This window comes from Hyperoodon ampullatus (genome assembly GCF_949752795.1).
Source record: "Hyperoodon ampullatus genome assembly, chromosome: 13".
Taxonomy (NCBI): domain Eukaryota; kingdom Metazoa; phylum Chordata; class Mammalia; order Artiodactyla; family Ziphiidae; genus Hyperoodon; species Hyperoodon ampullatus.
Window position 1 is genome coordinate 52,277,609 of NC_136926.1, and position 12,056 is coordinate 52,289,664.

The following is a 12,056-nucleotide window of genomic DNA, read 5'->3' on the forward strand; positions in this document are numbered from 1 at the left end:
TTTTCTTGTGTATTATTAAATCTCTAGTGCCTACTGCAGTTTTTAGCACATGACAGGCACACAACAGAATATTTAATAAATAACGAAAAGACAAAGACATGGACAGAGACAGGACAACGAGACTGTTTCAACAAGGGTGGCAAAGGTGAAAAAGTCTTTTTGGGGGGCTGTCGTCTGTGGATATAAAACCCAGTGCTTTGTACCTGGGAGGCTACATCAGAGTCTGTGGGTTGGGGGTGGTGTTGCTAGGCAGCCAGAGATGTGACAGTCATCAGATGGGCTGGCGGGCTCCTAGATCAAGTACCACTTAGAGAGTCACTGTCTAATGGAAGGTCGGGATATAGGTCCAGCTTCCTCCCCAGGTTCTGTGGGAGATAGCTCTCCATGCCTGGAGCCATGGGTAGCCTGGCTTTCCCCGTGCACGCCCGTTTACCCTCCCCACTCTGGCCCATCTCGGGGGAGCACTGAAAGATTTAGTGGTTCTTGACACCTGGGCCTCCCCACCCCTGCCATTTTTTAAAGTTTTTAATTGTGGAAAAATACCCATAACATAAAATTTTTTATTTTAACCATTTTTAAGTGTATAATTCAGTAAATACATTCACGTATTTGTGCAACCAGCCTCCAGAACTCTTTATCTATAGAACTGAAAATTTCTACCCATTTAATAAGGCCCCTTGGCCCTTCCCCTGCCATTTTTGTTTACCATGTAAACATCCTCAGAATGATTCAGATTAAACCCCTGACTCTCCCCCTGTCTAAAGGATCCTCAAGGATGACATCTGTGAGCTGAGGGGTGCACAGGAGTAGTCTTTGAGTCATATCTACCCAGAACCTGGATGAGCCACCCCTGGGGTCCCCTGGAAAATGGGGTGAACCCTTTGGCTGCCATTACATACCTGCTAGCTTGGCTGCCCACAGGGAGGGGAATGGAGAGGCCAGGTCCAGGGCCAGGCCAGCTGAATGGAGGTTAGTGATGGGTTGTCCTCCTGACCTGAAGCCTTTTGTGCGAGGCTTTCTTACCTCTCTCCCTGGACCCTTCTGAGTTTGTTAGGGCACTGTCTCCCTCCTCCAGGATTCCGATCTCCTGGACATGGGCAGGCCCCTTGGTTTGCACTTTGTTCCTTCCTGTCGCAGACGGCTTGGACTCCATGTGGGGACACCTGTGCTCAGGAACTCCTCCTGGGCTCGCAGCATTCCTGGCCTTCCGTTTGCCCCCAGACCTTTGAAAATATGGGCTCCGACTCTTGCCCTCAAGACCACTTTCTTCCACGTTTCCTGTCACTTCCACAGCCAGGTGGTTTTTCCTTGCCGGTCTGAATCAAGTTCAGAAATATCTTCCTTTTGGTCCTTCTCGTGCTTTTCGAGAGGTGACACTGTTGGCAAGGAAAGTCCAGAGTTTCTAAAGCTTTCTTTCTGGGTCTAGCTTCACCTGGTAAGGGTGACACAGACGTTTGTAAATGCAGATCCGTCCCATGTGTTTTATCAGAGATTCACCATGAAAGTACACTCACTCCCCAGGAAAGTGCAATCAGCTGGCTCTGCCCCCTGGTGCCCTGGGCTGCAGGGAGACGTACAGGTAGGCTACTGCTTGGCAGGTCCCTCACTGCACACTTCGCCTGCTTCCCGTCGGCCAACGAATGCACAGTGCCGAAGGAAAGGTAATGCAAAGGATGGTAATCTTCCTGGTCTCAAAAATCCTATTATCTGCTTGTTGAAAACAGACCTACACACAGGAAAAGATGACTACATATGCCAGGCAGTAAATGTAAAATGCCATCTGAGTTGAATGGACTACATATCCGACATGAGTTCAGAGGCAAGGCCAGGATCACTTCCAGCTGTGGTGGTCAAGGCAGGCCTCCCGGAGGGAGACGTGTGTGCAAGCCTGTCCTGAAGGGCAGACTGACTGCCTTGGGACTGGCAGAGAGAAGGGGTGATGACTACAGATGTGGGGGGCCATGCCCCCCGAAGGATGGACAAAGAAACGGGTGCTTTTTAAATGCATTCTTTCGAAAGGTTTTACTTGTGCACTCTGCCTTTCTTATCAGGCTGAAGTAAAAGTGTGGTGTGCAGTGTCTGGGGGTGGGGGCTTGCCCATTGGAAGAAACTGAAGCAGTGAACCTGGATGGATGTGAGAGAGGGTCTGGAATAAGCTGTTTCAAAGTTTCATGGTGGGTATGATAGTCAGAAACCTGCTACAGCTGAGTTCATAAATTTATTCCTGAACAAATAATGATGGGTAAAATTAGCAGACATCTGGAAGAGGCACATATTTCAAAGTTATTTTGGTCTGATCTATAAAGCACACTATGAGGAAGATGATTGGTAGCTGGTCTTAATAAACAGTTACTGGGTTCTGCCTGCCTGAAATGCAAAACAGATGTATCTTTGTTCTTTTAAACTGACTTTGATGAATAAACTATATGTGACGTCAGGTCCAAGCTATTGGATGTCTGAGTCCTACTCAGAAATATTTTAGAATATAAAAAACTTTCCATGGTCGACACCGAGAGAACAAAGTGAATTCCAGCCACATTGCTGTTAGCATTGAAGCAGGTTCAGAAATCCAGAGAGGGCTTCGTCCAACAACCTTTTGGTATTTTGGGGCATTGTTCCTCTCTGCCGCACCAAGGCACCCTCGCATTTCACAGCTGCGAGCTCTGAGGGAGTGTGGTTTTCAGCTGTCACTGCTGGGGCTTTTTGATGGTCATTATTGCTGTTTTGCTTGCTGGTACAAATGTTTCCTAAAAGAGCAAAATAGGATTCTGCAGCAGTGATCTAGTATCTGGAGACTGTGATGTTGCCACTTCCCCCTGTTTGTTTGGTTATGAATGATGCAGGATTTTTAATCATTAGCATCTTGGCTTTGCTGGGTGTTTTTGGCAGACAGGCCCTCCAGCCAGCCCTGCGCTGTGCTCTGTGCATCAGGAAACCAGCTCACTCTGCAGGTGTTTCATCCATAAACAAGCATCAGCCACGGGCTCCTCTTTCTTTTTACGGAAACCCTTTGGAATTTAACTTTCAGATACAAATACTTGGAGCAGTTGGCAGCTGAGGCGCATGAGAAGGAACTGAGAAGCCGGAGTGTGAGCCGGGGCAGAGCTGACCTCTCCTTGGACCTGACCTCACCGGCAGCCCCTGCCTTACCTGCCCCCCTGAGCCGTTGCCCTTCATCTCTAGACTCGCAAGAGGCTCTCACGGTATCATCTTCCTCCCCAGGAACAGCTCAGCAGCCTCAAGGTGAGTGCAGGGAGAGTAGAGGGGAACTGATGAGTTAATTAACATCAGACAGGCTTCTTCTGGGCAGCAGTAACCATTCCTACATGCAAACTCATACTGAGAGGCAACTAATGGGAGGCTTTGGGCTTCTGAGCTGTCCCTAATAACTAGGGGTCTACAGAGCCACTTACTAAAGCAAAATTATTTATTGTAAAGATTGCAACGTGTGATCATTGAAAAGGGAGAATGCCAAAAATAAGACTTACTTTGACATTTAATCCTAATTCACAGGGTAATAAGTTAAGATTAATTTATTACTCTGTAATTTGCATGTTATTCATCTGTTGGATCTGCCCGATAAAGTGACCCCTTTTAAATGTTTCTCCCATAAGAATTATTGGTCTGGTTTAAGTTAAACTGACAGAGGATAAAATTAATCAAAGTGAGCAAAGAAATGTAGTCCTCTTGAAAATAGAAGTTAAATACTGAAGAAGAAAAAAATAGAATATCGTAAAGATGATCGGCGCATGGTGTGGGGCGGATGTAGATGCCTGTGTGCAGTCAGACAGGCTCTCCCTGGAGAAAGTCCCTCTCGTCTTAGCTTATCTGGAGAAAAACAATAATACTGTACACTGCAGCCTTGGAGCATCAGCAGTTTTCCTGATGGCTCTGCGAATTGTGGGTCCGTTTTCTTTCACATTATCAAGAAGGATGGTTCTCGGCTACAAGCACCTAACACTGCGTGTTGACTAACTCTGCAGCCAGAACTGTTTGGTTTAATTGAGTGTTATGGCTTGCAGCCTGATGTAGACTTAGCCAACTGAAGACAACAGAGACACTAAACTTTTAACTCTATGAGGGTTGACTAAATATGGCGTAAAGTCTAATTTAAACAAGGCAGGGCTCCATGACCTCAGCAGAACTGGATGTAATGGAATAATCTTGTCTGTCCAATTCTTTGCTGGCTCGCTGAGCCTCAGGGCTCAATCTGCTTGAGCAGGCTGGTCGCACCCCAGTTTCCCATCACATCCAGTCACTCCTGGTCTTTGAGCCATGGAAGATTGTCCCCGGCAGATGGCTCAGTCATAATGAGTAATGTCAGTCTTAAAATATTAAGACTCTGAGAATCAGGAAAACAGACTGCTCTGTAACAGCAATGTGCCTCCCAACTCTGTCTGATATCACTGCTCTATCTAAATTGTGGTATTTCCAGAGGCAATATAAAAAATATTCCCCTGCAAAGCTGTGGCTCAGGACTTAATCTTGGGACTTTTAACTCTAAGAGTTGTATCTGCAACACTTTACAGAATGGTTTTGTCCAAACTGTGATATCCAGAATGGCCCCAAGCTGCGAAGGAATTGTCAGTATCTGTAAATATTGTTTGTCCTCAAGATTTTTAATCTGCTTGATGTTTGTGGCAAAAACAGTTCCTCAAAGCATTTTGTACAGTTATAGTCAAACTTGAGGCCATCCTATCCCATTAAAAAGACAATATTTTAAACTTCAGTAAGAACACAGAAAATACTTATTTTGTGTATACATAATATGCATTTGGGGAAAATAAAGTTATTTCAGTATGCTTTCAGAGAGATAAATAGCAAATGTCATTTTCCTTTACAGAGAAGGGATTAATAGAGACTAAGAAAATGTTTGACTGAAATCACACCATAAGTGGTATCTGCATCAGAAAAAGGAATACTGGGCTTCAATTTAGACATAATTACAAATTAATAAAATAGCATTGACGTTTGCTTTTCCCTTGGGGGCAGGGGGGAAGCTGTGGCTCTTGTAGAATCTAGAAGTGCTGTCCATCATATGTTAACTCATTATCATCCAAATCAGTTGGAACCAGCAAAGTATTCTGACACCTTGTCCTAATACATAACTGAAGTATACAACTGGAAATTCTAAGGGTAGAAGAAGAAATGCTATAAGAGGATGCTGTCAAAGAGAACTGCGGAAGCTTCCTTCTGATTTGGAGCCTTTGCCCTTACGACAGAAGCCTTTCTGTATATATGCCAGAAAGGTTTTCCTCAGCCTGGTTTGTTATCATTCTTGAAAGCATTCTACCAGCTCCCATTTAATAGTCTAAACTTTTCACCAGGTCCCATTTTCAAAGCTCAAAGTAATTTTTTGCTGATCCCTAATATTTAGAATATTCTAACAGCTGAAGGAAGAATACAAAATATAATCACACATCCAGATGTTTGTCCTGCACCAAACACCTGGCATGTGGTCCAAGCGTGCCGGGGGTTGACTCCCTTTTTCACTCTTTATCCTTGTGGAGTCGTATGCTAATAATTCATCTCACATTTTTGTAATGCTCAGTGCCTTCCTTCCAGATGCTACTATTTAATACCTTGTGGTGCATCTTAGTAAGTAGGGGAAATGCTATTATCCGTGTTTTACTGAGGCTCGCATAGATGGAAGATGTGCTTCAGATCTTGTTGATGCCATGCTGAGAGTAAAACCACTGCTTTGACTTCCAGTCAAGCCGTTTATCAGGGCATCATGGTGCCATGACATTTGTGGTGGCGCTCGCCTGAATGCCACGCCATCCCCTTGCTGACCCTCTCCCCAGTATCTGTAAAAATTGTGATCTACGTTTCAGAATTATATCTATTTTTTAAAAAAAGGGAAAGCAGGTATTTGTTCCTGAATTATATATACGTCAGGGTTAAAGGTCACTTTGTGAGTGCTTACTTGGATTCTGGAGAACTTTTGATAGCAGAAGATATGGAAACATTAAAGCTTTCTTTACCTTTTCTCTTACAAAATATATTTACAAAGAGGGGAGGGCTAATGGTAAAATACCTGTAGCATTATGTGCCATCTAGTGAGATCTTTCAGCCACAAACCTTCCCAGCTGTAACATTTGTGTAAATTATGCCACTGCTCCCACCATCAAGTCAGCGTGTGCTTGAATTCTTTTTCACCTGGCCCTCTTGTGGTTCACAGCAGGCGTTTGTCCCAGTGGGGCCTAAGCTTGGTGATGATGGTCTGAATATTTTTCCTTTATGTGAAACTATCAGGCCCAAGTGATGAACAAACATACACATGTCTTCTCATTTTCACTGTGCTCTAATTAACCGAGACAATTAGCCCCCATTTTTGATAAACATGGAAGGGCCTCGCTCTTCATCCATTGCTTTAATTACCCTTTCCTTATTTTTACTGAGCCCTGGTGGTATCCATCAGAATTTCTATAATAAGTTTACTTCCTATTATTTTAAGAAACTTATAGATGACTCTGGAAACAAGTTATTCTCACTAGTTAGAGAAAAAGGCACGGTGTTCTTACTGGGCTGGAGTTCTTCGATGTGACTCTTGAGGAGGTTATTCTGAGTATTAAAGATAATGATAATCTCTGGACCCACAGTGATGTCAATACAGCAAGGTAACCTATCATGCCAGTGGGTGTCAGATCTAGATAACCTATATTGTGGAAACAAAGTGGAGAAAACCAGTCATCTCAAAACCAGGTTGAAGATGGTCCCTGCAGGGTGTCCCAAGGTAGAACTGACTTCTGTGGAGGCTAGAACTGTGTTCTTTCCAGGCTCCCTGGCTTACATACCTGAGTCCCTCCTGAGGCTAAATGGAGAGAAATGACCATTTCCCAGTAAAAGGAAGCTTCTGCCAAGAGTTTACAAGGTGCTTTCACTCACTGATATAGCCATGAAAGCATACATAATGGCTAGATTATTTTTCTTATTTTTAGCTCAATACTCTCTATTTTGCACACAGAAATAATATGTTAGAGATGCATTTAAAATTTTTACCATGCTCTATTAATTTTATGTCAAGGATAAATATGTTCAACAGGGATTTTTTCTACCTGTAATCAATTCCTAGATATTTCCAAATATCTCATTTTTTGGCCCTGAAGATATAAAATATGGCTTATATGGCCATGGCCTATTCACCAGCACTCAGCTGGAGGCACTTACAGAAATTATGGACATGGTATACTAATATTTTCTCTCACAGATCCAAACATTTAAAGTACTGGTAGATATGGTAATTCCTCTAGCTTCCTGATCTTCACACCTGGAAATAAAATACAGACATATAGTTATCAGTTTATTTAAATGATTAATCATTTTTCATCATTTTCATTTATCATCATGGCTGTTGTCATTGTTACCAGTCATTGACTGAGCATCTTTGTCACCTTCATTGTGTAACATGTTTTCAGTTTCCTTCAGGTATAGAGACACTCTCCTAGGTTACCCAGTCCACATGGCAGAAATCAGAAACGTCTGGCATCCTATTTCCAAAGGGCACGGTAGCGATGGAATATCATCATTCATCAGCCTAATGCATGCTGGTCCCCTTGCATAAAGCTTTTGGACACCTCCCGTCTAGTATTTCATTAATTGGCAGGAAACTAGATTCCTTGTGGTTCTATGACTCAGGGCCGCCCCAGCTCCCCATAACTCACCTGACTGCTGCTACTTAACGCCATTTGGTCAGTGAGACAGAACCTCTTAGGAACTCAACCCAAGGCCAAGGCCCTGCCTGCAAAACCTGCCGTGGAACTTTTTTGAGACCCTTCACGAATCATTGGGTTTTTTCTGCTTGCCATTTCTCTGTCTCTAAGAAATGGAAAAAGGCAAAAACTTTCCCTTTTTTCCTCCTACAGAGAACGACAGTTGCCTGCAATGTGTTTTCTTATACCAAATTTTAAAACATTAAATAGTCTTGAGTTTTTTTAAAGCGAAGTATAAATCTTACTGAAGTATACTTTTTTACTTTTTTTTCGGTACGTGGGCCTCTCACTGTTGTGGCCTCTCCCGTTGCGGAGCACAGGCTCCAGACGCGCAGGCTCAGTGGCCATGGCTCACGGGCCCAGCCGCTCCCCGGCATGTGAGATCTTCCCGGACCGGGGCACGAACCCGCGTCCCCTGCATCGGCAGGCGGACTCTCAACCACTGCACCACCAGCGAAGCCCTGAAGTATACTTAAGTAAAGATAAGGCACAAAATGGCATTGGGAAAGCTTTTTTGTTTTTTTTTTTAATTTTTAAATTTTACTTTATATATTTTTATACAGCAGGATCTTATTAGTCATCAATTCTATACATATCAGTGTATACATGTCAATCCCAATCGCCCAATTCCTCACACCACCCCCCCCAACCCCTGCCGCTTTCCCCCCTTGGTGTCCATACGTTTGTTCTCTACATCTGTGTCTCAATTTCTGCCCTGCAAACCGGTTCATCTGTACCATTTTTCTAGGTTCCACATATATGCGTTAATATACGATATTTGTTTTTCTCTTTCTGACTGACTTCACTCTGTATGACAGTCTCTAGATCCATCCACATCTCAACAAATGACCCAATTTTGTTCCTTTTTATGGCTGAGTAATATTCCATTGTATATATGTGCCATATCTTCTTTATCCATTCATCTGTCGTTGGGCATTAAGGTTGCTTCCATGACCTGGCTATTGTAAATAGTGCTGCAGTGAACATTGGGGTGCATGTGTCTTTTTGCCAGAGTATTTTTTTTTTTTTTTTTGCGGTACGCGGGCCTCTCACCGTTGTGGCCTCTCCCGTTGCGGAGCACAGGCTCCGGACGCGCAGGCTCAGCGGCCATGGCTCACGGGCCCAGCCACTCCGCAGCATGTGGGATCTTCCCGGACCGGGACACGAACCCGTGTCCCCTGCATCGGCAGGTGGACTCTCAACCACTGCGCCACCAGGGAAGCCCTCATGTGTCTTTTTGAATTGTGGTTTTCTCTGAATATATGCCCAGTAGTGGGATTGCTGGATCATATGGTAATTCTATTTTTAGTTTTTTAAGCAACCTCCATACTGTTCTCCATAGTGGCTGTATCAGTTTATATTCCCACCAGTAGTGCAAGAGGGTTCCCTTTTCTCCACACCCTCTCCAGCATTTGTTGTTTGTAGATTTTCTGATGAAGCCCATTCTAACTGGTGTGAGGTGACACCTCACTGTAGTTTTGATTTTCATTTCTCTAATAATTAGTGATGTTGAGCAGCTTTTCATGTGCTTCTTGGCCATCTGTATGACTTCTTTGGAGAAATGTCGATTTAGGTCTTCTGTCCATTTTTGGATTGGGTTGTTTGTTTTTTTAATATTGAGCTGCATGAGCTGTTTATATATTTTGGAGATTAATCCTTTGTCCATTGATTCGTTTGCAAATATTTTCTCCCATTCTGAGGGCTGTCTTTTCATCTTGTTTATGGTTTCCTTTGCTGTGCAAAAGCTTTAAAGTTTCATTAGGTCCCATTTGTTTATTTTTCTTTTTATTTCCATTACTCTAGGAGGTAGATCAAAAAAGATCTTGCTGTGTTTTATGTCATAGAATGTTCTGCCTATGTTTTCCTCTAAGAGTATTATAGTGTCCGGTCTTACATTTAGGTCTCTAATCCATTTTGAGTTTATTTTTGTGTGTGGTGTTAGGGAGTGTTCTAATTTCATTATTTTACATGTAGCTGTCCAGTTTTCCCAACACCACTTATTGAAGAGACTGTCTTTTCTCCATTGTATATCCTTGCGTCCTTTGTCATAGATTAGTTGACCATAGGTGCATGGGTTTACCTCTGGACTTCCTATCTTGTTCCATTGATCTGTGTTTTTGTTTTTGTGCCAGTACCATACTGTCTTGATTACTGAAGCTTTGTAGTGTAGTCTGAAGTCAGGGAGTCTGATTCCTCCAGCTCTGTTTTTTTCCCTCAAGACTGCTTTGGCTCTTCAGGGTCTTTTGTGTCTCCATACAAATTCTAAGATTTTTTGTTCTAGTTCTGTAAAAAATGCCATTGGTAATTTGATAGGGATTGCATTGAATCTGTAGATTGCTTTGACTAGTAGAGTCATTTTCACAATACTGATTCTTCCAATCCAAGAACATGGTATATGTCTCCATCTGTTGGTATCATCTTTAATTTCTTTCATCCATGTCTTATAGTTTTCTGCATACAAGTCTTTTGTCTCCCTAGGAAGGTTGATTCCTAGGTATTTTATATTTTTTGTTGCAATGGTAAATGGGAGTGTTTCCTTAATTTGTCTTTCAGATTTTTCACCATTAGTGTATAGGAATGCAAGAGATTTCTGTACATTAATTTTGTATCCTGCAGCTTTACCAAATTCATTGATTAGCTCCAGTAGTTTTCTGGTGGCATCTTTAGGATTCTCTATGTATAGTATCAAGTCATCTGCAAACAGTGACAGTTTTATTTCTTCTTTTCCAATATGTATTCCTTTTATTTCTTTTTCTTCTCTGATTGCTGTGGCTAAAACTTCCAACACTATGTTGAATAATAGTGGTGAGAGTGGACATCCTTGTCTTGTTCCTGATCTTAGAGGAAATGCTTTCAGTTTTTCACCATTGAGAATGATGTTTGCTGTGGGTTTGTCATATATGGCCTTTATTATGTTGAGGTAGTGTTCCCTCTATGCCCACTTTATGGAGAGTTTTTATCATAAATGGGTGTTGAAATTTATCAAAGTTTTTCTGCATCTATTAAGGTGATCATATGGTTTTTCTTCTTTAATTTGTTAGTATGGTGTATCACATTGATTGATTTGCATATATTGAAGAATCCTTGCATCCCTGGGATAAATCCCACTTGATCATGGTGTATGGTCCTTTTAATGTGTTGTTGGATTCTGTTTGCTAGTATTTTGTTGAGGATATTTGCATCTATATTCATCAGTGATATTGGTCTGTAATTTTCTTTTTTTGTAGTATGTTTGTCTGGTTTTGGTATCGGGGTGATGGTGGCCTCATAGAATGAGTTTTGGAGTGTTCCTTCCTCCGCAATTTTTTGGAAGAGTTTGAGAAGGATAGGTGTTAGCTCTTCTCTAAATGTTTGATAGAATTCACCTGTGAAGCCATCTGGTCCTGGACTTTTGTTTGTTGGAAGATTTTAAATCACAGTTTCAATTTCATTACTTGTGATTGGTCTGTTTGTATTTTCTATTTCTTCCTGCTTCTGTCTTGGAAGGTTGTACCTTTCTAAGAATTTGTCCATTTCTTCCAGGTTGTCCATTTTATTGGCATAGCATTGCTGGTAGTAGTCTCTTAGGATGCTTTGTATTTCTGTGGTGTCTGTTGTAACTTCTGTTTTTTCATTTCTAATTTTATTGATTTCAGTCCAGTCCTCTCCCTCTTTTTCTTGATGTCTTGCTAATAGTTTATCAATTTTGTTTATCTTCTCAAAGAACCAGCTTTTAGTTTTATTGATCTTTGCTATTGTTTTCTTTGTTTCTATTTCATTTATTTCTGCTCTGATCTTTATGATTTCTTTCCTTCTGCTAACTTTGGGTTTTGTTTGTTCTTCTTTCTCTAGTTCCTTTAGGTATAAGGTTAGATTGTTTATTTGGGATTTTTCTTGTTTCCTGAGGTAGGCTTGTATAGCTATAAACTTCCCTCTTAGAACTGCTTTTGCTGAATCCCATAGGTTTTAGATTGTCATGTTTTCATTGTAATTTGTCTCTAGGTATTTTTTGATTTCCTCTTTGATTTCTTCAGTGATCTCTTGGTTATTTAGTAATGTGGTGTTTAACCTCCATGTGTTTGTGTTTTTTATGTTTTTTTCCCCTGTAATTCATTTCTAATCTTATAGAGTTGTGGGCATAAAAGATGCTTGATAGGATTTTAATTTTCTTAAATTTACTGAGGCTTGATTTGTGACCCAAGGTGTGATCTAACCTGGAGAATGTTCCATGCACAATTGAGAAGAAAGTGTGATCTGCTCTTTTTGGATGGAACATCCTATAAATATCAATTAAATCTATCTGGTCTACTGTGTCATTTAAAGCTTCTTTTTCCTTATTTAGTTTCATTTTGGATGATCTGTCCT

General features: G+C 41.7%; 1 protein-coding gene across 7 annotated transcripts in view; it reads left to right on the forward strand.

The window, feature by feature from the left end:
- Positions 1-12,056, forward strand: part of FHOD3 (formin homology 2 domain containing 3) — a gene marked incomplete at its 5' end in the record, with an annotated part of 495,578 nt that overhangs the window by 380,936 nt on the left and 102,586 nt on the right. For all 7 annotated transcript variants that reach the window (XM_079717563.1, XM_079717564.1, XM_079717565.1 and 4 more), the window contains one exon: positions 3,029-3,243. In XM_079717563.1, coding sequence (XP_079573689.1) covers positions 3,029-3,243 — 215 coding nt within the window. The remainder of the gene's footprint in view (positions 1-3,028; positions 3,244-12,056) is intronic.